The sequence below is a fragment of the Nyctereutes procyonoides genome, unplaced genomic scaffold (assembly GCF_905146905.1).
Source record: "Nyctereutes procyonoides isolate TBG_1078 unplaced genomic scaffold, NYPRO_anot_genome, whole genome shotgun sequence".
Lineage (NCBI taxonomy): Eukaryota > Metazoa > Chordata > Mammalia > Carnivora > Canidae > Nyctereutes > Nyctereutes procyonoides.
In genome coordinates this window covers 31,952,258-31,979,313 of record NW_026575047.1, presented here as the reverse complement: position 1 = coordinate 31,979,313, position 27,056 = coordinate 31,952,258, and the positions used below count along the sequence as shown (strand labels likewise).

The window sequence follows — 27,056 nt, the reverse complement described above, 5'->3', positions numbered from 1 at the left end:
CTCTCCTCAGCCCGGTGAAGGGGTGGCTCTCCCAGCCTCCCTCTTCCCTGAGGCGCCCACCACGAAGCCCCGGCACGCCGCGCCCCCTGCACCCCAGGGGCCCCCTGCACACCAGGCCCCGCCTGAGACCCCCTGGGATCCCACACTTCCCTGCAGGCAGCTCCTCCCCTCCCAGCTTGGGAATGCTGACCCGGGACTTCCAATACAGATAAGGAGGAGGAAGGTCAGGGAGGAGACTGGGCCCCTTCCAGGCAGGGCGGGCCGCTGTGGGCGCGACCAATGACCTGGGCTGACTGCTCAAGCCACCTGACTGGAGCCTGGAGGGCCTGGCTGGCTGCAAACGAGCGCCTTCCTGTCCTGGCTGGCGCGCCCAGTGGCAGACCGTCTGAGGGGCCAGGACAGCAGCAGCCTTGGCGGCGGCAGGTGAGGGGCCCCAAAGAGCCCCCTCCCTCCTCCCCCTCCCTCCCTTAGCAGTGGCGGGGTAAGTTCTAGGCCACTGGGCTGGACCTGCCCCAGGAGGGGGCAGGAGGTTCCAGGAGGAGCCATCCTACACTGCAACCCCCCCCCCCCACGGTGCTCACGGTCTTGACAGGTGAGGCCAGGGGAGGGTGTGCATGGGGTGTGCACCCTGAAACCGGCCTGGTCAGGGAATATCAGGGTGAGGGAGTGACGTCAGGCTGGGGTTTAGGTGGCCAAGAAAGGGCCAGTCTGGTGTCCCTATGTCTGAGAAAGAGCGGAGAGCCAGCAGGTGAAGCTGGATGTCCACATGGTGGCCACCGTGAGAGGTGGGGATATGCTTCCCCACAAGTGGGGCCTCTGGAGGGCTCAGGAGGCAGGGGCCCCAGGGTTCTGATCCTGGCTGAGCACCTGGGAGCAAGTGGCTCTGCCTCTCTGGACCTCAGGTCCCCTGTCCATAGGGTGAGAGCATTCCCGGGCCCCAGAGGAAGGCCACCCCAAGTCAGTGGCTGCTCTCCAGGGCCGATGACAGTGGGGGTCGTGGGGAGGAGCAGGAGCCCTGGACTGGTGGTAGGGGCCACAGCCCTGGCTCTTCCCCCGCTCAACACTGCCTTGCCCTGCCTGGACTTCAATACTGGGCCCTCCGCTCCCCACTTCCTCCAGCGCCCATCCTGGCCCCCTGGGGCCAGAGTCCCTGCAGCCCCGAGGATGACTGTTCCTTCTTTCAGGGAGCAGGGAAGGGGCAATGGAAAGGGATGGGGCCCGACAGGGGAGCGACAGGGGGAAGGCTCTGCCCCCGTGATCCTGTGACCCCACCAGGGGCTTCGTGCAGGCTGACTGCAGCTGACCGGGGGCCTCTCTGTGAGCCCAGGCTAGGAGCTGCTCCTCTCATTGCCCCATGACCACCCCCCTGCCCAGAGGTCACAGGATTCTCAGGGACCCATGGAGGGTCCTCCTCCTTCATTTACAGAGAGGCCTGAGGCTCTGGGTGGCACAGCTTGCCCGCGGGTAGCGGCTGGACTAGAGCCGTCTTCCCGAGACCTGCCTCGGCGGCCCGGTGCTTTGGCTCTGCCTCATGTGTCCTCCCAAGGTAGGCTCCCGGGCTGGCCTAAGGCCACAGCCAGTGGACCTGGGACTTCGCCCCAGGCAGTCGGCTCTAGGCCCAGGTGCACCTGCCGTTTCTCTGGGCCATCACGGCTCTCTCTCCACACACGGTGTGCATGTTCCGCCTTGCTGGGACTTTGTGATTTTTTTTTAGAACAGGTTAAGATTTACAAAACAATTGCCAAGGTAGCACAGAGTTCTCATAACCCCTCCCACCCAGTCTCCTTGACCACTGACATTTCTCATTAGACCAGTACATTCCTCACAACAGAGGACCCAATATGGATCCCCTCTCTTAAGTGAAGTCTATCCTTGGCTCAGATTTCCTTAGGCCTCACCTAATGTCCCTTTCCCCAGACTGGCGCCCGTGGCCTGTCGTCATCCATCTCCCCAGACTCCTCTGGGCTGTGATGGTTTCTCAGAATTTCCTGGTTTCTGATGATTTTTGTGAGGAGCCCTGATCGAGGATTCTGGGTGAGGTCCCTCACTGAGGACGGGTCTGAGTATTTCTCGTGATTGGACAGGGATCACGGGTTCTCAGGAGGAAGACCCTGGGGGTGCGGTGCCCTCCTGTCACATCATGTCCAGGGCACCTGCATGGACGTGACTGGTCACTGCGATGGCGACCTTGATGCCCTGGCCGAGGTGAGGTTCGCCAGGCTTCCCCACTGCGCAGTCCCCTCCCGACCCTCCCTCTCCGTGCCCTTAGTGGAGAGGTCAACGTGCAGAGTGCACCCCCAGGGACTGAGATGGGGCTCCCCTTGTCAAGCGTGGTGTATATACATACATCACTGGGAATTCTTCCACATGGGAGATTTGTCCCTCTCCCTCACTTATTTATTTGCTCATTTATTTATGTTGGATAGACTCATGGATACTTATTTTATACTTTGGGTTATAGTCTAATACTAATTAATTTTGTTGCTCAGTTTTCTAACATTAGCCATTGGGAGCTCTTTCACTTGGCTCCTGTGTCCTTTGATTCATCCTGTCATGTTGGATTTCATTCATTCATTCACTCACTCATTCATTCATTGCTGGCGCCACAAGCCGGGCGCATTCTGTACCTTTGCTGGCCGAGTCCTGGAATCGGCCATTTCTCCAAGGTCTTGATTCCTTTAGTTGGAGAGTGGTCTTAGAAAGCAGGATCTATCTGCACTCTGAGTGTGCTTGTTGCTACTTGGTCCTGAATTTGTACACACATCTGCAAGTGTGAGTACACTAACCTGTGTGTATATGTGTATCTATAAGTTAGTGCATGCGTGCATGTAACCGAGGTACGTACACGGATCTGTAAGTTGGACTGTGACTGTGCGTGCATCTAGCCGGGTACGTACGTGGGTCTAAGTACTTCCCTAAGTACTTCCGTATGTAAACTGTGTCTGCGTTAACTGATACCTCCCTTCTCTGCCTCTAATCTGTCCCCACCTGGACCATCCTGCCTCTCCTTCATTCACTCCAAGAGTGAGAAACCTGGCTTTCACCAACTACCAGCCGTTTACCTGAATGTTCAAACACCTGCTGCTCCGCCCACATGCAGAAGTATAAGAATTTGTTGCCTCTGCCCCGTGGGGAGCAGTGTTACCAGCTGGAGCCCAGTGCAAACACGTGGTTCCTTTTGGCTTCCGTCTGGCGCACCAACTGCCACCCTCACTAGGCTGGTTGGTGCATGCGTGATACAGTCTCCTGTCATGTCACTCTGCCTCCACCTGGGGTCCCCCGGCCTCCTGCCCCGTCCTTACCTGCACCCACGAAGCTTCACGCCGTGTGCTGCACACTCTCATGGTCTTTGACAAATATGTGATGTCGTGCATCTGCTGCCAGGGCATCCTACAGCCAGTTTGCCACCCTGCAAAGTGCCTGTGCTTCACCTCCCCAGTCCCACTGCTCGTTTATCCCCCTCCACAAAGGCCAGCAAACTGTGGCCGCACTCTGGCTCCCTGCAGAGCCCAAGGCTCAGCAGGACACACTGTCCCCGCACCTCCCCTCCTCCCTGCTCACTGTGTCAGGGCTCTGCCCTGTTGGCCAACAGGGAACCTCATTGCTCTGTACAGCAGCCACGCACCCCTGGGTGCTGGAGGGAGTGGGATTAATTCAATAGGTGGCTTCTTTCCAAGGTGCTATTATGAGGAGCATGGACACCCTTGTAGGTGGGTGGTCGTGGGCTCTGGAGGCAAGGCTGCCAGTCGAGGATGTGGTTTCATAGGTGCTGGTGGCTCACCTGCCACCCCTGCACTGGCCTGCCTTGGGTATGCTGACAGAGGCCAGGTGTGGCTGCCCCAGGAGTGACAGATACTCTGGGGTCACTCTGCACTTCTGGCTGGGGTGGGCGGGATATGAGCGTCATTTCACCTATTTGAAGACAATAGGCTGATAGGGACGCCTGGGTGGCTCAACAGTTGAGCATCTGCCTTTGGCTCAGGTTGTCATCCCAGGGTCCTGGGATCGAGTCCCATATTGGGCTCCCTGCGGGGAGCCTGCTTCTCCCTCTGCCTGTGCCTCTGTGTGTGTCTCTCTGTGTGTCTCTCATGAATAAATAAATAAATTCTTAGGAAAAAAAAGATGTCAGGTCAATAGGACCTGCCTGCTCTGGGTCCCCACTACTTTTCTGTAGAGTGCTTGGTCCCCTCCTCTGGCACAGAGTATGGGCAGTGTGGACTGGGGCCAGCTGCTCAGGTGCCCTTCTGCTAAAAACAGCTGCTGGTAGGTGGGCCCAGGCCCAGCCCAGCCCTGAGCCAAATCCAGTGGCACACTTTGTTGAAAATTAGCAGTAGAAGGAGCTGGGGAAAACAACTGGCAAATCCTCCTTAAAAAGTAAGGTCGTGAGAAACAAGGACCCTCAAGTATGGTGGTGCCCTTGGTGGCTCTGGGGACACATGGACACAGTTGCACGAGGCGTAGACCTTGGTGACAAATGGTGGGTCGGTGTTGGCTCACTTGAGAGGGACAGACGTGCCACAGGGATGTGACGCGCTAATCGCCACCCCTGCCACCCTTCCCGCCCCATTACACACTTGGTTTGTGTTTGTCCGCTGCCTTTCTCATGGTGCCACTGGGTTCTAGTTTGGGGAGGAAGAGCACAGAGGTGACATGCCACGGTCATCACGTCCTTCAGGGGCACATGTTATCCACAGGACCTGTCACTACTGGCCTTGGCCTTGGTCCCTGGGCTGAGGTGGCGTTTGTCAGAACCCCCCCCCCTTGCCAAGAGAACGATGCATTCCCTGCATTTCCACACGGCACTCCTGTGCTCAGTTCCACAGCCGGGGTGGGGACTTGTGCTCCCCGCCAGAGGTCGGAGGAGCTACACGCTTTAGTTGGTAGTTACTCAGTTATTCAGTCACTTATATATTTTTAAAGATTTTATTTATTTATTCATGAGAGACACAGAGAGAGAGAGAGGCAGAGACACAGGCAGAGGGAAGAGCAGGCGCCATGCAGGGAGCCCGATGTGGGACTCAATTCCAGGACCCCGGGATCACGACCTGAGCTGAAGGGAGATGCTCAACATCAGCCACTGTCAATCACTTATTTTTTTTTTAAGGTTTTATTTAGAGGAGAGAGAGCGAGCATGTGCACAAGTAGGGGGAGGGGCAGAGGCAGAGGGAGAAGCAGACTCCCCGCTGAGCAGGGATCCTGACTCAGGACTTGATCCCAGGACTCCGGGATCATGACTTGAGCTGAAGGCAGACCAACTGAGCCCCCCAGGCACTTCTATTCAATTACTTGTTTACGCTAATATGGGCTTCTGAGTATTTATTCCGTATTTCAGGTTATACCCTAATACTACTTTATTTTGTTGCTCCGACTAGTCTAGCTTCGGCCATTGGGAGCCCCTCACTGGCTCCTCTGTCCCTTTGACAAAGTCTCATGTATCCCTCTGTCATTTATCCACCCTTCCTCCCGCCCTTCCTCCCTCCCTCCCTCCCTCCTCCCTCCCTCCCTCCCTCCCACTTCCTACTCTTTGGCTCTACACAATGCTCTGAACCAGTCGTTTATCTCAGGGAAGGCAGTGTATTTCACATGCTGGGGCCCACCTCCGAGCCCCTCCTCCAGGCAGCCTCCCCAGCTGTCTCCAGGTAGCATCCTGGCTGTCAGGTGGCTGCGGCCTCTCTGCACATCCTCTGTCAGGGTGGCTCCAGATGCCCTCTCTGGTTTCCATCCGTTTCCTGGGCTGTTGTTACCAGGAGGCTGAGCACTCTGGAGGGCAGGGCCATCCATTGCATCCGTGCCTGGGTGCCCAGCACTGGGCCAGGTGCAGAGCAGGGCCACCAGCTCCCCAAGCCCACTGTCACTGAACAGTCATGACAGCAATTGCTCTGCTTTATGTGACCCCCTGAGCCCCCCGATCGCGCTCTTCAGCACCCCTGCACCGTAGCACGTGCTGTGTCAGGCCAGCGTGGGAGTCCAAGGGACAGGTGTGTGGCGTGGCTGGATCCCTGAGCTCCCCTCTGTGAGCGCAGGAAGGCTCTGCCCAGGAGAGGGAGGTGGAGGACGTGCCCCTCCCACAATGGGTGAGGGGGACCCCAGGGCTGGCACCTGGGCTGCTGCCATGGCCGTGTCGCGGCCTGTGACCCCTTGCAGCTGGGCGGCTGGCATGGGAAGGGCGCAGGTGCGGACGTCGGCCGACGACGAGGGGCAGGCGTGCTGCGGCCCGGCCCTGCCAGGTGCCACACGTGCGCATGGGGTCTCAGCAGCCAAGGCCGGGGGCTCACGGGTGCCCACGCCCCACTCGAGGCCTGTGGGCTTCCCTCAGGCCCAGCGGCCTCCCCGGAGAGCCGGGAAGAAGGCGAGCTGCTGGGGGTGGGCAGCGGGGCAGGGCATTGTTGTGTGACTCAGTGTACCAGAGGCGTGTTGCTCAGGGCTCTGCCCCTCTGCACCCCCGGGCTGGTGTTCAGTGTCCTGAGGGGTTTGGGCCACCCTCTGCCCCCTCTGCTGGTGGTGAGTCTCTGTCATGTGACACACGCACGTGGCGCCCATTGTGGGGTCCTCGTGTGCTGGCCACATGACGGCTTACACAGAGACCCCTGTTACAGCGCCGGCGTGCGGCTGGGGGGAGGCTGGAAGGAGGCAGTGCCTGAGGGAGGCTGTGGGGATGGGGTCAGAGCCCGGTGGAGAAGGTGAGTAGAGACGTGCAAAGGCGGGCTGAGGCCAGAGGCTTCATTGTCAACAGGAAGGGGGGGCGGTGTCCAGCCGGTTCCTGCTGCTCCGGGGAAGGTGGGGGAGGAGTGGGCACTGGGGGGCACATGTCCAGTTCCCCTCCCCTGCAGCTCCAGCTCTGCCCCCAGGTTTGAGATCAATGGCACCCTGGACTTGTCAGCGCAGACAGAGGTTCTAAAAGTCCCCAGCCTGCGGGTATAGACAGAGAGGTGCAGCAGGTGCAGGGAGAGGACCAGCAGGAAGCAGGAGGTGTTCAGAAGGGGCCTGTGGTCAGCTAGGCTGAGGGGCCAGGGAGGAGAAGGCGACTGGAGGCGGCTACAGAGAGGGAGCTGGTGGAGGGGACAAGGCTGCTCTGAGGGGCGGTGGGTGGGTGAGGCCAGGCTGAGGATGGAATGAGGAGGTGTTGCTGGGAAGGGAGCAGAGAGATGGGAAGTAGTCAAACAAATCCACTCTTGCTTGCCCTCAGGGACTTGGAGGCTGATAGGGCCACCCTCGCCCTCCGGTCCCTGCACAGCCCAAGGGGGACTTCAGGGCTTCTGGCGGAAATTCCCACCTCAGCATCTCCACCCACTGCCTGCCCTGACCTGGGCCTGGTTTCCAGGGAGATGGGTCTTGGCTGGGAGGCTGGGGTTGGGTTAATGTTTGCATAAGCTTGGGTCCAGATCCACCCCCTGGTGATTGGGCTGCAGAGAATGTCCAGAATTCCAGCGGGGTTCCACCCAGAGTCGGAATGTGCTCTGGGGAGTGATATTCAGTGGGATCTTGGGCGTTCCTGGGGTCTCATCTGTAAGCTGTGGTGACTTTCCAGGCTCCCAGAGAAAATAGTCCCAAGAACGTGCCGTGAGGCCCAGATAGAGACCTCTCTGCTCCTGTCTCCTCTCTGCAACCCTCTCTGGGTCACCTCATGACTCACAGCCAGATGGTCCAGAGAGTAGGACATGCCTGTCCTGCGAAGGAAAAAATCGGGGTGCTCCTGAGACTGGCCGCTCCCAGCTGTGTGGCCCCTGGGGATCCCATCCTTCCTTTTGTGGGGGAGGGGGCTACTTAGAGCTGGCAGGTCCAGCTGGCTGGGTCCCTCTGAGGGGTGACAGGACATCATGCCGGCTGGGCCTCACTCCCCAGGTGGGCTGTGGAAACAGCCTTCATGCTTTTCCCACCAGCTTCCTCTGAGAACCCAAGGGGCATTACTCAGGATGCTGAGAAGTGGCACCCCTCTTCTGAAAGCTCTGTTTCTGGAAATACCGGGCCTCCCTGGCCCAGTCAGATGAAGGAGCACCATTTGGAGGAGGGCCCAGCAAATACGCTCAGGCACCTGGCCAGCTCTGGGACCGCCCTGCCCGGCTGAGGAGGAGCTGCTGGATGGCCGAGTCAGCGGGCCCCTGGCTTGAGGGTGACGCCTGCCCAGGGCAGGATGACCATGACCCAGGCCGCGGCTGGGGGCTGGCGTCTTCAGTCCCGGCGGAGCTCAGGAAGTGCTGACAGCTTCCTGCAGGCCTGTGACCTGGCCCGGGGTGACTGTCTGTCATCATAAGCCTGTTTGGTCTCAATATCCTTGTTTTGCAAAAGAGCAGTTCCTGAAATCTCGGGGAATAGAGCTTTGCTCATCTTTGATTGGGGTGGTTTCAGCCGCTGAGGCCAAAAATAACAAACACAGGCTGAGCCTTGCTGAGCACAGACCTGTACAAGTCCTTTCTGTATGTCCAGGGACAGCTGGGTGCCAGGACCCGGGCTGGTGGCATCCATCTCTGTCATGTCCCTGTGCCCCCCCATGCATGTCTCCTCAGACCCGGGCATGCTGAGGACAGATGTCTCCAGCCTGGCCTTCCCAGTTCTGCAAACCCAGCCAGCACTCAGGAAAGTGTGCGTGCACCTAGAAGGTGTGCAGTGGCCCTTCATCCATTTGCCTGTCTGAGAAATTGCATGAGTCCCCGTCACATCTGCATCCTACAGATGTGGAACCAGAGACCAGGACAGATGATGGGGTGTCGCTTAGTGTGGACCAATGAACACCTGGGCCCTCTTTCCTGTGACCCTGGGAGAGGTGCCTTCCCTTCCTGCGACTTGTAAGCCTGTTACTCAATCACCTGTCTTTATCTGGTGCTCATGTCCTCCTGGACTCTAAGTGCTGGGTCTTGCTAATATGTGACAGTTTAACTATCTGTATGTGCAGTGACCGTCTAAGCAGGCCGGCCTCCACCCTCCTCTCCTCCTCCTTCTCCTCCTCCCGCTTGAACCTTCATCTGTCCTAATTCCAGCGCAGCAGGGAACGCCTTCTTGCTCTGGTGGGGGAATCCTGAGATGTTTTTCCACGAATCCCCACCCCACCCGTCCTCTAGAGCAGGACCCACTGGAGGGCCAGATCCAGCCCCTGTCTGTAAAGAAGGTTCCACCAGCACAGAGTGGACCTGCTTGTTGACCATTCTTGCGACCACCACCCGCTGTGTGTCATCTGTTCACCCGCCCCTGCCCTGACCCACCCGATGGCCCTTTACAGGAAGCATTGCCACCCCAGCTCTTGAATAACCCCTGTGAGCCTGGCCTGTCTTGTTTCTACTGCCCAGGGGCTGCTGGTGAGAACCAGAGCTAGGAGTGAGGTGGGGAGTAGCCACACAGCCTACACCCACCCACCCTAAGGGCCTGTGCATTCCTGAGATTTAGCGTTATGGCCTGTTGTGGATTAACTCTGGGGCAAGAGTGTGACCTGACCTCTCCTTCCATAAAGCCAGGTGCCTGAAGCAGGGTTGTCCAGGTGGAGGCTGGGTTTGCCTGGCGCTGGGAAGACCTCTGCACCTCCTCTTTGCCTGGGTCTTCTTCCTCTAAGACTCTGCCCAGAGGCCTCCACCTCCAGGAAGCCTTCCTTGATTCCATCCTGCCCTCCTTTCCATCCCAGGCCTCCCTTTGCCACTACAAAGCTTGTGCTACATCATCCCAGTCTATTTCCAAGCCTGCCTCCCCAGCTTGTCTGTGAGCCCCATGTGGGTGGGGACCTGGCAGGTAGGGCTGAGAAGGATGAGACCAAGATCACGTGGGTGGTAGGGGTAGCTCCGAGCCCCAGGTGGAGTAGGAGACCCATCAAGGGGCTAAGCCACGTGCCAGGGAGGCTGTTGGGGGACCCCAGCTGAGTGTAGGGGAGGCTTGGGTCATGTCAGGCTCTGACCTCACCGAGCCGGGGTCAGGGTCCATGTCTGTGGTCCTAGGGTCTGGCAGGAGCTGGTCCCCTCCGGTGCTGCAGACTTTCCCGAGGGAAGGACAGAGAACCGGTTTGGGTGCTTCCCCGTGCAACCTGGAACAACATTCGTCTTGAAGGAACCCTTTGACTGTCTTCCATGCAGAGGACACTGGGGAGACAGGGACCGAGGGGCAGTGCATGTTTAAGGTCCCCCAGAGTAGGCCCTGCCAGGGGATCCTTGTCCCTGTCCCTTCTCCAAACCTCCATTTCCTTGCATGACCCTTGAGGCTTCAGGAAGGCATCGGCTAGGTTAGCGCCACACCCTGAGTGTGGGCTCTAGCTCCCAGGACGTGGTGGTCGGGCCTTGGCCTTCTGCAGACACACGTGCTTTCCTGGGTGATTCTCGCCATGCCCATGGCTTCCACATTGGCTAGAAAACGTGCCTCTTGCACTTGTTCTGAGCAGACAAATGCAGGGCAGGAAGCCATCCCTCCTCCCAAAATGTACCAGCTCCTCTGTCAGGGAAAGTGCCTCCTCCCTGGCTGGGGATGGGGTGGGGGTTGGGGGCGCAGGTATGCTTTGTGTGCAGCACCTGCCCTCAGGCCTGCTGTGAGGCTTCTCAGCCTCAGCAGCTTAGAGGGAGGGAAAGGTGGCGAAGGGGAGGTGAGGGGAAGGCTCTGAGGACACTGAGTCTGGCTGTCGACACCTGGGCAGCACCCAGACATGCTCACCACACCTTACAATTTAGTGAAACACCCATTGGCCCCTGTGATGGGAAAAGCGACAGAGGCAAGGGATGGCTCTCTGAACTGCCACCTGGAAGAATTAGAATCAGGGTTTGGTGCTGGAAGATACAAGGATCTGATTACTGAGAAAGCCCCAGGCTCGGGTGTGTTTTCTCTGGCTGCTTGTCTCACACCTTAGAGGGTCAGGGCATCTGCTTTGGCACCAGGTGGACCTGAGACCCCAGCTGGCGGCCCTGCCCTTGGGCTGTGTGACCCTGGGCAGGAGCCGCCTCCACGCCCATCTGCCTCTCGGTCCAGCGGATGAGATGGCGGTAATAGTCACTCCAGGAGTGCTATAACCCCTGCCTGGATCTAGCATCTTCTTGGCAAGTGAGGATTGGAATGTATTAGAGCAGCCGTGTCAGACATCAGAGCTGTTGCAGGTGTGTGTGTGGGGCGGAGGGGGGGCACTTCGAGACCTCCAAGTCCGACTCCACCATCTGTCCAGGAAAGAGTAAGACCCGGGAAGTGACAGGCTATCCTGGTGGAACTCGAGGCTGGGCTGTGTGGGCCTGCCCTGTGCCCAGCCTGTGGGAATGACCCCTATTTGAAAAGTCCCCTAAACTAGAAAGCTCATGCTCTTCCTCTGGGAGGTTATTCGGGTGTGCCTGCAGAATTGGGGTGCACCCTGAAGTTGGGGTGCACTGAGCAGAGTTGGGCACTCTGGGCAAGGGTGCATTCTGTGCAGTTGGTGCAACAAGCAGACTTGGGTGCTCTATGCAGAGTTGAAGCTCTGGATTGGGGTGTGCTGCGTGGAACTGGGGTGCATTCTGTGCAGTCAGGGTGCAGTGTGCAGAATCAAAGCACTGGGGACAGTTGGGGAAGCCCTTGGAAACTCCCTGAGGCCTTGGGCCAAGAGCACAGCTGCAGAGACAAACAGGATATGGGGTGTCGGGCCACAGCAGGGGACAATGCCCAGGAAAGGAAACGTGTCCAGTCCCTTTTATGGATGTGGAGCCTATCTGGGGCAGCTTTCAGTACCATTTCCAGAAAAACAAAGGGAGAAGGAGCCAAGCATCTCGTGTTCTGCACATTGTGGGGTTCTGGAACATGGGCAGACTGAAAGGTTTGGGGTCCCACCATACAGATACGGGCCACAGTCTGGGAGGGGCAGGGGCTGCAGTGGGCTGGACAGGGAGGGTTCGATGCCTGTGCCAGGCTTCTGTCTGCAGCCCCCGGGCCTCCCCGAGCAGTGACACAGGCCAGCCCTGGGCTGCAGAGTGGGCGGCAGGGCCAGGGAGGTCACCCTTAGAGGGCCTGGACAACCCTGCCCCCTGCTCTCACACGCCTTGGCCTTGGGAGATGCCCGGACACTGAGCACTTGTACAATGAACAGACTTTTAAGGGTAGCTGTGGCAACAGGCTGGACTTGGCCTGCTAGAGATGTCCTGCATCTCATTTAATCCTCATGAGGATCCAGAGCAAAACCACAGAAGAGCATCTGACCCCCCCCCCCCCGCCGGGGCTTCTCTGAGTATCCAAAACACCAAGGCCGTATGGCTAGCCAGCAGCTCTGACCTTGGACGCAGGGGCCTACGTCCTACCCCATGTGGCAGCCTGAGCTCTACCCTCCTGTGAGGCCTGAGGAGAAGAGCAAAGGCCCATCTGCGGGCATCTGCGGTCATCCACAGGTCCCAAATGCCACTACCAAGGGCCTTGGGTACCTGTGTCTGGATGGAGGAGGCAGGCTCGCCCAGGAGAGTGGCCACAGCAGGGGAACCTGTCCTCCAGAGCAGGTTCAAGGAAGCCAACTTCTGAGGTCCAGTGAGTCCTTTGCAAGAGGCAGGGTATCCTCGGTTCCAGGGCTGTGAAGGCAGAAGTATGGGGAGCTGGGCAAGGTTGGGGGTGGAGCTGGAGCAGATGGGAGGGTGGGGAGATGGAGCAGTAGGTGTCCTCGAGGAAGGGGTGGTGAGGACTTGCCCTAGGAGGAGCTTCAGGACGGGACATCCGGACCTCGTTTAGGCTCCCCTGGGCCCCAGAGGTGGGGTCTGCAGGATGCTGAGGCTGAGGGGAGCCCCGGCGGGAGGCACTGCGGTCAGGCAGGCAGGCATCAGCGTTCACCGACTGCCCTGGCCGGAGTCTAGGTGTACAGGGCAGGATGCTGGCCCCACAGGCGCATCCACGGGAGCCTCCGAACACAATCTTGTTTAGGAAAAGGGTCTGTATAGATACAATTACGGTGAGAATCGCGAGAGGAGAGGGACTCCAAAAGCAATGGGAGTGTCCTTTTATGGAGGAGAAGAGGAGCCACACAGAGGGTGGCCGAGTGCTGATGGAGGAGCATGTGGCCGGGAGCCCAGGAGCGCCCCAGGGCCCTGGAGGCTGGAAGAGGTGGGAAAGACCCTCCTGGAGCCTCCAGAGGGAGCGCGGCCCTGCCCACATTGATTTAGCCTTCTGGCCTCCAGACCCGGAGGGAATAGACCTCCGTCACTTTATGGTACCCAGTCCATGGAGCTTTGTCACAGCAGTCCCAGGACATGGGCACGGAGGCCATCACAGCTGTCCTTCCAAGAGACACTGAGGGGACAGCCAGGCTTGGAGAGGCCACATGTCCCAGTGGGAAGGAGGGGCGGCCTGTGAATCGGCTGCCCCCTGCTCTCAGGGCTCCCGGTCCCCTGGGACCCACACAGTAGCTTCAGATTCGCCCCCGTGACTCTGCCTGTGAAAACGTCCTCCCCGACCCTTGGCTCCCTCTGTGTAGTGTCCATACAGTGGGACCTGGCTGGTCTGGGCATGCTGGAGGCCCAAGTGTCGGGCCTGGCTCTGTCGGTGAACTGCTAGGGTCCCTGAGGCAAATGGCTTGCCTGCTCTGGGCCTCAGTGACCTGCTCTGCCCAGCAAGGTACCCTGGCCTCGTGCTGGCCCTCATGCCTGGGCTCCAGCCCCGTGGGGAGGGAGGGGAACTTGTGACTTTGGGTGGCAGCACATGACACCAGGAGCTGGTAAGAGAAAGTTGTGTCACCTGGAGGCAACTTGGCCTGGAGCAGCGGTTCTGCCGGATGTTGCCCCAAGGTGACTAATGTCTGGAGGTGTTTGGTTGTCACAGCTGGGGTCTGCAGGGTGGAGGGGGTAACTGGCCTCTAGTGAACCAAAGCCAGGGATGCAGCTGAAATCCTAAGTGTGCACAGCAACCCCTCCCCATGACAGAGAGCCATCACCCCAAGTGTCAGTGGTGGTGCCCTTAGAAATCCTGGCGTAGGGGCCTCAGTGTCTGTCAAACCCAGTTCTGGGCTCCTCTGGTTGTCACTGATCTTGGGCATATCCCACGACCTCTCTGACCTCAGCTTCACTGTCTGTAAAACAGTCACGTTGCCACCGTTACCACCGCTACCACCGAGTCAGAGGTGTTTCCTGGCTATCCTGCACAAGACAGAGAAGGTCTCTGTCCTGCCCTTGATCCTGGGGCCTTGCTGGGTCCCAAAACCCGTGGGAAGTCAGAGAACGAAGCGGGGTACCTGTGGTCCAACCTCCATCCGTCCCTGGTGGGCCAGTGGGCAGGCAGGAGGCAGCACCCGGCCGAGGGAAGTGGTGCACATGTGCCTGCATGTGAGTGCACGTGTGTATCATGTGTGTGCATACCTTCATGTGCATGCACGTATGTGTATGTGTGTCACGTGTGAATGTTGTGTGTGTGTGTCATGTGTGCCATGTGGGCGTGTGTGCACTAAGCAGAGGAGGAACAGAGCAGAGCCGAGGTTGGCACGGCCGTGGGGTGGGCAGCTGGTGCACTTCCTTAATCCTGGGGGCCGAGGCGGGAGCCTGGGTGTTCCCTGGCGTCGATCTCAGAGCTGGGGGTTCTGGGCAGTCGGCAGGCAGATCGGGGCCTGGAGCTGGTCCAGGGAGGAGCTAACAATCAACGTGAGGCGCCCTGGGCCTGCCTCTCCCACCGGCCCTGGCGCAGGGAGGAAGTGTGGCAGGAAGCAGGGGGTGGTGGCGGCCGCCGTGCAGTCAGCCGGGCCGTGGGTGGCCGCTGCCTGTCCTGGCTGGCTGAGACGGCCCGCAGGGCCAGCTGGCAGGGAGCCGGGAGCCACCACCTGGTGCCTGCCCACCACCGCCCGGGAGCTGCCTCTGAGGAGCTGGACGCAGGTACTGGGGACACCGGGACGGGCAGAACGAGGACCGGCTGAGTGGGTATCATCCACGGAGCTGGGGCTCGCCACCCACGGAGCAATCTGAAAATAGTCTGTGGACTTTCACTTTCTTGAAGAGTCCTCTGGCATCTTGGGACCGTGGGGAGCAGAGAGCTGCAGTCTGGGGAGTCTGGAAGGCTGTGGGCCAGTTAGGAGACCGCAGCCAGGAGTCCCGAGCGCCGGGAGCAGCCAATGAAGCGCCTTGCTGCTGTGATCTCGCTGGACCTCCCTTCATGTGGGCACTTAGCAAGCTTGTGCCAGGGTCTGGGCAAGGCGCAGAGCCCAGCCAGCAGGATGGAGTCCGGGTGTCGGGGTCTCCGGTGGGCCCCTGCCCTGGGCAGGGTGCCACATTGGGCAGACACCACAAGACAGCCTAGGGTGGCTCTGCAGCTGTGCCTGGCCACTCTGAGGTCACCATCTCTGGGCCTCTTTAACATCATCTAGATGGAGATGAGTGCCCTGACCAGAGGCACCAACCAGATAGTTGTAGGGGAGGACACAGACCCAGGACTTCTAATGTCAGGTCCTGCCCCTAGGTGTGTGCTCCCAGCAAGCCACTGAGACCCTCTCCTGGCTTCCAATGACCTCCCCAGGAGTACCAGACCCCCAGCTCTGTCCCTCACAAAGCAACCTTGGCAGTTAGTGGAGCTGGCTGGTGCTGGGAGCTGTGGCCTCCCACCCAGGGGGAGGCAGGGTGGGGGCTGAGATGGAGTGCGTGCAGGTGAAGGGCAGGCGCTCCAGTGCTGGACTTGGTCCCTCTGAGTTCGAATCCCGTCAGTGCCCCCTGGCCAGCTGAGTCCCTGCAGCAGCTGGCTGAGCCTGTGAAATGGGCACCGTGGCGTCCCCTCCCCCAGGTCATCAGGGAGATTAGATGGGTGTGTGTGGTCAGCACCTCAGGGTGGTGGGTGCTCAGGGACGGTCACACTGCAGTTGGTGACGATGACACATCCTATCGGGGGCATTGTGCACTTGATTCTCACAAAATGTCTGATGCAGGTGAGGTCGACCCTACCTCCCAGCAGAGAAAGCGAGAAGGCATGCGTATTACAGGAGAACCAGTGTCCCCGGGGAGGCCGTGACACAACATCTGTCCCTGGGGGGCTCCCAACAGCGGGAACCTACTCTCACCATCTGGAGGCCACAAGTCCGAAATCACAGGGTTCTCAGGACCCAGCTCCCTCTGGAGGCACCAGAGGAGGGTCCCTCTCACCTCCTGCTTCCCGCCTCCTCCAGCTCCCGGGGCTCCCAGCCACGTCCCTCCCTCTGGCCTCTGTGGTCACATGGCCTCTGCCCCATGCCCATCCACATCCCTCCTTTTATAAGACACCATCCCTGGGTTAGGGCCCCCCTGCCCCTGCAGCATGACCTCATCCTAACAAGTCAGATCTGCAAAGACCCTCTTCCCAAGTAAGGCCACCTGCTGAGGCACTGGGTGGGGTGGATCTTGGGGGACACCACCCCAGTCCAGGGGTGACCAGACAACTCAAGAGGTGCTTCTTGGTGGTGTGGACAGGGTCTATGTGCATCTAAAAGGTACTGGTTCTAGACGAGCCCCATGAGTGCTTCCACCAGACTCCCCAACCCAATCAGGACTGAAAAGGAACCACCTATCCCTCTGTGGAACCCACTTTTATTCAGCACCAGCTGTAACCCTGGAGTGTTCCTTGTGAGGCAAGTGCATCGGCTCTCCCCGTCTGGGTGGGCAGAGTGAGGCGTGGAGAGCTCTCCCAGCCCGCTGACCCCATGTCTCTTCCCCCGGGCCGGGTGCTGGCCAGGGCCTGCGGCCTGCGGCTGACCCACCAGGCACCCACCCCCCGGGGTTTTTGTCCCAGACAGGCTGAGCAAAGAGGGTGAAGGCCAGAAGGGAGGGTCTCCCCGCGATGGTGACCAGAGAGTGGCCCCCCAGGAGCCCAGGTCAGCTGCCAGGGCTGCGGTCTGGGAGCTGCATCCACTGGCGAAGCCCCGGCCTGTGAGGAGGAGCGAGGCCATTATAGGAAGCGGGGAGGGAACCTTCCTGCACAGATTGGGCCCACTTCCTCATCTCCAGCTGTGACTAGGAGCCCCCCGCCCCCGCACTGACGACTATCACCCATGGCCCCGCCTGCCCAGGCACATCCGTCACGGGGCAGGTGGGAGGGTCTCTGAGCCCAGGAAGCCTTCCCTTTGCTCTGGAAGCTGTCCCTGAGGCAGCCGGGAGCAGGCCCCTGGTGCCCCCGGACACACACACGGATGGGCCGGTCCTGACTCCAGGGCCGAGGCGAGCAGGATAGGAGGCTGCCACAGGACCCGGCACAGTCCTACGAGATGCCCAGCTGCAGGGCCCCCTGCTGCACCCAGGGTGGGGGCTAGGATGTGCCTCCTGAAGGGTAATGTGGCCGGGCAGGGGGGTGGGAGGCTTGGACCCCGACATGGGCTTCAGCAGGTCAGAGGGGAGGGACGGCAGGCTGGCCTTGCAGACCTCAGGCATCCTGGTCCCAGCACCCCCATGGTCGGCTGGGGTGTGGGAGCTGCAAGCCAGCAGGTGAAGCCAGGAGGAGGGAAAGAAACAGCCCAGGCTTGGGCTTGGCTGGGGCCTGGGCAGCACAGCCAGTACATGGAGCTGGATCCGGAAGGACAGCAAGGGGTCTTCATGCTTTACAAGGATGGAGATAGCCTAGCTGTATGTGTCATCCCCTGGGTGCTCCTTGGAGTCAGGTCCCCATTGGGGGTGGGGGTAGGGGCCCCTGGAAGCTTCGCTCCTGCAAACCTTGCCGGCCTCAGGCTGTTGGGGGCCTTTTGGTTCTGGTGCTGGAGCAGACGGGCTGTTTGGGACCAAGGCCACAGGAGGGGCACCAGAGTAATTCCTGCCAGAAACACAGTGCCCTGCTTCTGCAGCTCCTGTGGACGTTACTACCTTTCTTTCTTTTCTTTTTTCTTCTTTTTTTTTTTTATCTTTTTCTTTTGGATTATGGGAGCGATCCTGGCTTATAATGGGCTGAAAAGCAGCCCTTGCCAATCCCCAGTGGAAATCACTCTAGACCTTTTAGGGGAGGGTCCAAGGAAGGGGCAGCAGGCTGGGCGAAGCCCCCCTGTGGGCTGAGACTCCCCCAAGTGACCATCCAGGGAACCTGGGAGGGGAGCTGGCTGCCTGTGCCACTGGCTGAGCAGTGTCCCTGAGTCCTGCTGGTGTCCAGTGCATGGAGGCTTTGGGGACAGTTCACGTGTGGCTGAACTGGGTGTGTTGGGTGATGGGCAGTAGCTCCCACGGGAGCCCTGGCCTCAAATCGCCAAGGGCCAGGAAAGAAGGCGGGCAGGAGGCCTTGCCACTGACCCTGTGAGTCCTGTCCAGCTTGGGAGGAGCAGATGGCCAGGTGGATTGACCCACTTCCCTGGGAACCCGAGGGTCTGGGACTCCGTCATTGCTCTGCGGCTGCCCAGCTATGTGGTAACTCGGACCTTCCATGCTTTGCCTGGTCAGTCCTGAGCTCTTTGGACAGTTGTGGCCGAGAAGTGACCTTGGGCATATGGCTGTCTCTGGGCTCTGCCCCACCATGCTGTTGGGGCCACCTGTCAGCCCCTCTGTACATGGTCCCCACCTCCCCCGGGGGCCTCACTGACTCCCCAACCCCCTTCCCTCCCCCCACCCCCCAGTGTTGGGAATTACCCCTGAACTAACTAGCCCTGGCACATGCAGGTGGTGACAAACACTCGTGTCCAAGGCTCCCTGGGAACCTGGGTCCAGGCCCAATCCTCGGGTTCAGGGTGTTTGGAGGGAGGTGGGAACAGGCCTTGAAGGGATGGGTCCTGTATATTCCATGTTGCGTCTGATAAAGATCCAGCGGCCTCTTGGTTTTGGTGACAACATGAGGCAGGGAAATAAACCCAAGGCCCAGCATGGTTCCAGCTCCCCTCTCTTGTCTTCTAGGACTGAAGGGGACTTCCCAGGGTACAGAACCAAGCCCCCTACTCTGGGCCTCACAGGCTTTGGGGGCTCCTCTGCTTTCATGGGATGCTCGATGCTTTGGGAGCCCTCACCTCATCTATCACGACCTGTGCCCCGTGTCCTGTGTCCTGCACCCTAGCATCTCCAAGGCTGCCCAGGTGCTTCCTGTCTCTGCCAAGGGCATCAGGGTGCAGCTGCGGGACAGGACCGGGGCCAGTGGTTGCCATCCAGGCTCTGAGTTCTGCATGGCCTCCCCCGTACTCTGCCCGCTGCTGGGGACTTGCTCCCCAACATCCTCCAGGGAAGGGGTGAGACGGTGCTTTCCTGTCCCTGCATGCAGACGGAGTTCCTGCTGGCCAGTCCTAGGTTTGGGGTGAAATCTCATAGGTCATCATCAATGGTCAGGGGGTCCCGAAATGAGGGGTTCTCTTGCTTGTGCTCTTGCCGACCTTGCGCATGAGCGAGCAGGACCATTCCTTGTCTCCACTGTCTCCAAGGCGGAAGCTGAGCAAAGAGCTGGCTTCCCCCCCCCCCCGTCCCTGGGGCCCAGCTGGGGGTCTTCCCCAGCCCCAGCCCTGACCACTCGGCACCCCCGCCACCCCAGGTGTTCCATCTGAGAGGGGACTCTGTGTTCTTCCGTGTCCTCACTGGTGACAAAGCCCCAAACCCAGGAGCAGGGTGTGTCCATCTCTGGACATCTCTGATCCATGTCTCATCTCTGACCCCAGTAAGGAGGGAGGCTTAATGACTGCTCCTGGGGGCGGGGAGCAGTCGCCCATTCTGTCCTCGTTCTGCCTCGGCCACTTCCTCCTTCCCTGCCATCTGCCACCTGCTTCCTCCCCTCCACGAGCGGCCTGGAAGCGGCTCACTTCCTGGCCCCTGGGATGGGATGGTGTTCTGGGGCCCCTGCTAGAGCCCAGGCCTCTTCCAGTGTCGGAGGCAGAATCCCCGGAGCCTGGGGTGGGGAGGGGCTGTGGTGTTGTAAGGAGCCACAGGGTCCCTTGGGAACCCGAGGCCAGAATCACAGCGCTGCTGGTTGTGGGAAATGGAACTCGATGGTATCTCTGTGGGAGTCTGCTCCGGCCCCACTGGACAGGACGTGTGGGGGGCTTGCTCACGTCCAAGGTGCCAGGGTGTCCCAAGAGGACTTCTCTGTGCCCCCGTCCGTCTGGCGCTTGCAGGAATGTTTGAGCAACCATGACCTGCCCTGAGCTACTTCCTAGGGGTCTACTGATGAGCTGGAGTGGGACCCCCACCTGCCCGCAGAGACTTCCGGCCCAGCTGGTGAGAGGGGCCCAGGTCTCGGAAAGAGCCTGCGGCAGGGGTTTGTCGTAGTGGAGAAGCAGAGGCCCCCCGACTCAGGAGCAGAGCTCTGGAAGGATGTGCAGAGGCCCACCAGGCGAAGGGGAGGCGATCTCCCCTCCTGACCCCACCCCTGCACGGCACCCACGGGCGCCTGTGTCCCTGGGGAGGCCTCGCTGCTGACCAGCCCCCTCTCCTCTGCCCACAGTGGCCAGCTGGCATGCGGAGCCCCCGGGCCTGAGGCCGCAGCGGACATGGAGGGCCCAGCGGAGGCGGCCTGGGAGGAGCCGGCCACCAGGGGGAGGGGGCCCACAGCGCCCTCGGGAGGCGGTGGTGGCGGCCACAAGGTCCAGAGAGCGGCCACGGGCTCCTCAGTCATCTGGGAGCGAGCAGGGCCCGAGGAGGCCGAGGCTCTGGGCGGAGGCGGTGAGTACAGCGCGCCGGCCACCCCACCGTCCAGCCGCCCGGGAATGGAGCGCGGCGTCCACACGGTCAGGGTGCGTGTGGAGACGGCCCTGTGCCCAGTGAGACATTGTGACACACGAGGGCCCCGCTGGTGTTTCTCCAGGAGGCCGTGTGTGTCCGTGATAACAACCCTGGTGTGCTGAGGGGAGGGCCGGGAAGCTCTGGAACAGCTGCCCCCGGGGAATTTACGGCTCTGGAGTAACCTTGGCGCTCCAGGTCCTGCTGTGTCCTTAGGACTGAAGGCCCTGGGACTGCTCAGAACGGGGCGGCCCTCATTCCTCTAGGGGGCGAATGAAGGTTGTCCAAGAGGGGATCCGGGGCCACCCAGGACCAAGCCGGGGCCTCCCCCTGGGGGAGGGGATGCGCCAGAGACATGGGCATCTGAGGCCAAGCGAGGAAGGGAATCAGGGAACTGCCAGGGATGGGATCATCCGGACTGTCCTGGGGGACCCGGGGGCATCCTGACTGTACAGGGGGACCCAGGGGCATCCTGACTGTGCAGGGGGACCCGGGGGCATTCTGACTGTCCAGGGGACCTGGGAGGATCCTGACTGCAGGGTGACCCGGGGGCATCCTGACTGTGCAGGGTGACCAGGGGAGATCCTGACTGTGCAGGGGGACCCGGGGGCATCCCGACTGTGCAGGGGGACCCGGGGCATTCTGACTGTGCAGGGTGACCAGGGGAGATCCTGACTGTGCAGGGGGACCCGGAAGGATCCCGACTATGCAGGGGGACCCGGGGGCATCCTGACTGTGCAGGGCGACCCGGGGGCATCCCGACTGTGCAGGGGGACCCAGGGGCATCCCGACTGTCGCTGCCCAGCTGGACTTGGGCCCGTTTCCTGCTTGGATACCTGGGAAGCGCCTGTGTGATCTCCAGGATCCCTGTTTCTACGTCCTGGGCCCTGGGGACAAGCTGCAGAGGGAGGACCCTCCCTGAGCTGAGGACAGTCCGTTTCTCCTGCGTCCTCCCAGGGTTCCCTGCCTTACCTGCCCACCCTCCTCCGGGTCACGTGCCCGGGGGCCTGGGCTGGAGCTCAGCGATGGATGCTCAGTAGAGATCTGAATGGCCAGTGAATGATGGATGTGTGGGGAGAACACAAATAAAGCCTCACGAGGTACATGGTGGCAGCCTGAGGCATCTTTACACCTGTTTCCTCGGGTCCCCTGGCCGTGAGGAGCTGGGAAGGGCCAGGGTGACCCTCCTGGTGTGGAGTCACCACAGGGAGGGGTCCTGGCATCACTCGGTTCCAGAGCCCGCTGGGCACCCCCTCTGCTGGCCTGCACTTTGGGGTGTCTCGTCAGTCCTGCCAGGCTGTGAGCCACACCCGACCCTCCTCACAAGGCCGAGAGGGCATATGTCACCCTCGGGGAGTGATGGTGCAGACAGACCAGGATCAGCCCTGGCTGTCCCAGACCTGGGGTTCCTCCTGGGCTGCCGCCTGCCCTCTGTGGTCAGTAGAGCCGCAGCCCCCAGACAAGTGCACATCCTGGGCCCCAGATCATATAGCAGAGGTGATTTTGCAGATGGAGTTAGGAATCCAGAGAGGGAAAGAGAGGCCTGGGTCAGAATCTTCTGGCTCCAAAGATCGAGGACGGGCCACCTTCTGAGGGCACGGGTGGGCGCCCCTAGGAGCTGGAGACAGACTCCCCCCATGGAGCCTCCAGGAAGAACCGGCTCTGCTGACACCTTTTCGCCAGAAAGACCTTTCCAGACCCCAGCACAGCTGGACAATACACTCGTGTCATTGTCAGAGGCCACAAGCCTGCGGTTACCTGTTCTAGGACATGGAGAGCCTTGTACCCCTCCATCCTCCTCGGGCTTTTGTGACCTGGACAAAGGGGACACAAGGGGTCAGTGGTTTGCAGGGGCATGGATACATCTCTTCCAGAAATACTGGGGGCTTTGTGCTGGCACAGCTATGTGTCACCTGTTTTGACCTTGATCCCACAACCTTGCTCTGTTACAGATTCCACTCCTCCTGCTGGCGGCTCTGGGCCTGCTGCTGGGACCCCTTCTGGCCAGATGGGCACATACCCCACAGGTAGACATCCTTGGGCCCCACATCATGCAGCAGGGTTCAGTTTGGGCAGGACTGTCAACGTGGGATCCCTGGGCATCCCCTCTTCCCTCCAGCCCCAACTTTGCCATGGCCTGTGGGTTCAGGAAAGTCTCGTCCCCAGACTCCCCTCCCAGATGGCTATGGGGATGAGGAGGCTGGTAGGTGCGGATGGCCAGGTCCTGCGCCCAGGTTCTGCTTCGGCGCTGCCGGGGGAGGGCCCAGGATGCTGCATTTCCACGCAGGGCCTGAAGGCATGAGTGGACGGGCCAGGAGGCTGGCCCAGGTGTGGGGGCAGTGAGACTCTGGGAGGGGCCACAGGTGGGATGTGTAGTGGGGGATGCAGAGGGAGGGGCAGGGCCTGGCTTCTGGGGTGGGGGCTCCAAGGACTGGTGGGATTTCTGCAGGGCACAGACGAGGGGAGGAAGAACTGGGCAGTGGAGGGAGATGAGGTGAGAAGGAGCCCCTTACCCCTGAGACCCCACTCCCAGCTCCCGGCTGTGGTGACACAAAAACCCCAGCATTGCTGGCAATTCCCCTTTGCCTCGACACCCGCCCGTCCCCTGACTTGCCTTCCGGGTGGCCGGCGCTGCCTGTGGTCACTCACGATGGCCAGGGAGTGTTGAGCAAGCGGCAGATTATTTTGAGTCTGACAATGCCACCCGCCCTCTTACGGGAGTCGGAGGCGTCCCATCCCAGAACCAGTTGTGAAATGTTGGGCATGCTTCCCATTAGGCAGGGGGTTGGGGGGGGTGAGGAGAGACTGAGTCCTGATTCCAGAAGTCTCCATGTTGCCCTCCTCTCCCCTCCCTCTTTCTCTTCTCCTCCTTCTTCATCCCTCCTTCTCTCATTTCCCCTCCACCCCTGGGGAGCAGCACATGCTCTGGGGATCTCAGTAGCACCGTTGGGAGGTCTCTTAGCTGGGTAGGGGTGGGGGTGGGCAGAGAAGCGGTTCAGCTGGGATCTGAACTGTAGGGCCGCCTGTCAGGCAGGCCAGTATTTGGTCTGGGAGCAATTGCTCCAGGTGGAAGATGTAGTGAGTGCAAAGGCCCTGGGGCAGGGTAGGGGGGGATGCTTTGATGTCCTAGGGCAGCAGGGAGGCCACAGGCCAGAGAAGAGGTGGTGGGGGAACCAGGGCCAGAGGCTCGAGGCTGTGCTGGGGGGAAGGTGGAAAGGGTTTGCATCTTACTCTACCCAAGAAGAAAAAGCCCTAGAGCCATGCTAGCCAATACAGGAGACACACAATTCATGTTTAAATTTATCTTTAATAAAATGAAAAATCTGGTTCACACAGTTATACCGGCTGTATTTCGAGAGCTCAAGGGCTCCATGTGGCAGGCGTTGGCTGTTCAGGACAGTGGATGGCACTTCCTGAGAGGGTTGAGCGCTGGGGTGTGCGGCAAGCCAGAGCTCATCATAGGGGACCCTCTGGCTTTCCATGGGCCTGGGAACTGGAGGGAGAGCAGGGTCCAGGGCAGACCTATAGGACCGGGGCACAGGGAGGGGGGCTGTGGTGGGTTCGGCTCAGTTTGGCAGTTCCCTGGTGGACCTGTGTGCTGTGTGGTGCAGGGAGGTGTTCTTGGTCTGAGCAGGGCGGGGCCTGGGAGCTCTTTGGAAAATGGGAGAAAGGGAGAGGGGTTAGTTTGGGGGACAGGGTGGTGAGTCCTGGGATGCCTGTGGGTGTCTGCTGTAGCTTGAATGCCCCTGTCTGGTGCTCAGGTGATAGGAGAGGTCGGGGCTGGAGGTCAGGGTGATGCTGGTCACTTTGCCGAGTGTTTACTCTGTGCTGCCCCTTCCAGACCTGACCTTGCAGCTACTGGCCGTGCGGAGGAAGACTGGGCTGCCAGACCCCAGCTTGCAGCAGACCGTGAGGCGCCGGCTCCGTCTGCTGGAAAATGACAGCCGAGAGGTGGCCCGTGCACTGGGGGTGAGCCTGGCTTCTCTGGGGGCCTGGAGAGGTGGCCCATATGCTAGGGGCCCCTGGGAGGTGGCCCATGTCCTGGGGGCCAGCCTGGCTTCTCTGGGGGCCATGGGCAGGTACAAGGGTTCCAAGCCCAAGAGCAGGGACAGAGGATAGGGGTGGATCTAGGAGGAGAATGCTTGATGTCCAGACCTCTGTCCCTAAGGAGTCAAGGCCACAGGAGGGGAGGACATCCCTGGAACACACCTCATGGTGGCACTGTGACTTGTCCCTGTCTGTTCTCCTGGATGACTGGGCCACCAATCACACCCTGCAGTTCCCACCAGATGTGGCCCACTGTACACCCAGTGTCCCATTCTGGTCAGCATGCCCCCCACCCTGCCAGAGATTCTTAAAGTCTCTGTCATGGGGAGTGAAAGGGACGGTGTGTGTGGATCTTATTCTTAGATTTTGATGGAGCCAGGCCCTTGTAGACCTCCTCACAGTGGACGCTCTGGCAGGATGGTGGCCAAGGAGGGGGCTGGGCCAGGCGACTTCCCTGTGGTAGAGGTCCTGGGCTTAGGGCTGGGCAGTCACCATGTGACCTTGCAGTCAGCCTAGCCTGACCTTGGCCAGAACCCAGCTTCTGAGGCACCAGTCAGGGATGCTTAAACTTGTTACCCTACGGAGCTGAGGTGCAGGTCCAGCAAACAGCATGGGAGTACCAGCCCTGGGTGGTGCAGGCAAGGGGCGGAATCCCAGCTGTGCCATGTGCTGAGGGGCAGACCTCGAATAAGACACGCAGCCTCCATTCTCAGGCTCTTCTTCTTTTTCTTTTTTAAAAAGATTTTATTTATTTATTCATGAGCAACACAGAGAGAGAGGCAGAGACACAGGCAGAGGGAGATGCAGGCTCCCTGCAGGGAGCCTGATGCAGGACTCAATCCCAGGACCCCGGGATCACACCCTGAGCTGAAGGCAGATGCTTAACCACTGAGCCTCGCTGGTGCCCCCATTCTCAGGCTCTTAACTGGAGCCCAGAGTAGCACCCATCCACGGCACACATCCATGGTACCTCGTAAGTGCTGGTGTTATTTCCAAGCCCGACCACCACCAGGAGTGTTCATGGATGGGAGTCAGGGGAGAGGGGGTACCAGAGTTAGGGCGGATGCCTGCATCATGCTGCCCGAGGGGCTCAGTTGGGTTGCACAGGGCCGAGGGCACGGCCTACAGGGAGGACCTGGTTTGCAGAGGGTGGAGGCTGAGCCTGGGGCACACAGGGGCTCTGGGAAGGAGCAGGGCTTGGCCCAGGCACGAGGAGCCACGGCTGGCTTGAGAACCCCCACCTCGGGCTGTAAAGGACCCAGCTCTGAGCCTCCACCCCTGCCTGGGTCACTTCTGCGAAGCGTTTGTGCTGCGCAGCTCTGTCCCAGTGGCCAGATGCCGAAAGCCCCCCGCGTCCCCCGGGACCGTTCCTTCCCCATAGGAGTTATCGGCCAGGCTGCTGTCTATCCACAGTGACCAGGATCGGATCGTGGTGACCTTTAAGACTTTCGAGGAAATCTGGAAGTTCTCCACCTACCACGCTCTTGGTAAAGTGGTGGCCCTCCCAGAACTGGTTGTGGGGACTCCCCCCAGAGGACACTTGTCACACATTGAGCATTTAATGTCATAAATCGGGCTTCAGAATAGGCTGGCTCACAACAGCCGGTGCGGCGGGACTTGGGAGTTAGCGCTCACCCGCTCTCAGGGAGAAAGGATGGACGGGATGGGTGCAGAGGCGCAGGTCTGTCCCCAGACACGGGCTGCCTTCCATGTTCCTTCCTGCCCTGCAGGAAGCTTCTCCTTCACGTGGGAGAAGCTTTGTGAGGCCAGACCTCTAGGGAGGCTGAGTTCAGACCAGGCTGTCTGCAGCCCAGCCCAAGAGCTCTCTTTCTAAAGCACCCCAATCTGTTAGGAGGCACATGTGGGGTCCGGCTGCATCCTCTGGGGAAACCGTGCTCCACCACCTCGGTCCAAGGGCTGAGAGCATGGAAAATAAGAGTGACAGTGTCTTGGGCACCTGGCACAGGGCCTGTGCCAACCCCCCAGCACACGCGCTCCCCTTGAACATTCTCATCCCATCTCACGAATGCGGAGACTGAGGGTCAGACTAGTGGCTTGTCCTTGCCCACACTCGCCAGGACACAGGAAAGTCCAGGGTGTCTCCCATGGTCACTGCCAGTCCACTCAAGCCCAGATGGTCAGACCTGGAGCCTCTCTGGGTTTCAGACGGTCCCGCGAGTCCCCAAGATAGGGCAGGGCTCCCCCAGCGCCAGGGCCGCAAGGCTTCCCTGCCCCCTTTTGGAGGCTGCTGGTGACCCAGCCTGTCTGGTCCCCAGGCTTCACTCATCACTGCCTGGAAAACCTGCTCGTCGACCAGGCCTTCTGGCTGCTTTCGCCCAACGAGGATGAGGAGACAACCGTCCAAGTCCACGTGGACCAGGAGGCCTTGACGCTGACGCATGAGAGCCTCCTCACCCAGGAGGGTGAGCGCTGCACGGTGACGGTGACGTCGGCTGGCTCCACGCCGCACTGGGGACGCCCCGGGGAGGAGGGCCCCGG

At 60.3% G+C, this 27,056-nt stretch overlaps 1 protein-coding gene across 2 annotated transcripts in view; it reads left to right on the top strand.

Annotated features, from left to right (window-relative positions):
* Nucleotides 1-330: 330 nt before the first annotated feature.
* The window catches only part of SH3TC1 (SH3 domain and tetratricopeptide repeats 1), a 48,416-nt gene continuing 21,690 nt past the window's right edge, over nucleotides 331-27,056 (top strand). Inside the window, exons 1-6 of one of the 2 annotated variants that reach the window (XM_055326861.1) lie at nucleotides 331-423; nucleotides 20,236-20,453; nucleotides 22,463-22,537; nucleotides 24,352-24,479; nucleotides 25,939-26,044; nucleotides 26,834-26,980. In XM_055326861.1, coding sequence (XP_055182836.1) covers nucleotides 20,282-20,453; nucleotides 22,463-22,537; nucleotides 24,352-24,479; nucleotides 25,939-26,044; nucleotides 26,834-26,980 — 628 coding nt within the window. In that variant the 5' untranslated portion in view covers nucleotides 331-423; nucleotides 20,236-20,281. Of the gene's footprint in view, nucleotides 424-14,624; nucleotides 14,760-20,235; nucleotides 20,454-22,462; nucleotides 22,538-24,351; nucleotides 24,480-25,938; nucleotides 26,045-26,833; nucleotides 26,981-27,056 lie in introns of those variants that run through there. The other variant, XM_055326862.1, reaches the window with a different exon arrangement.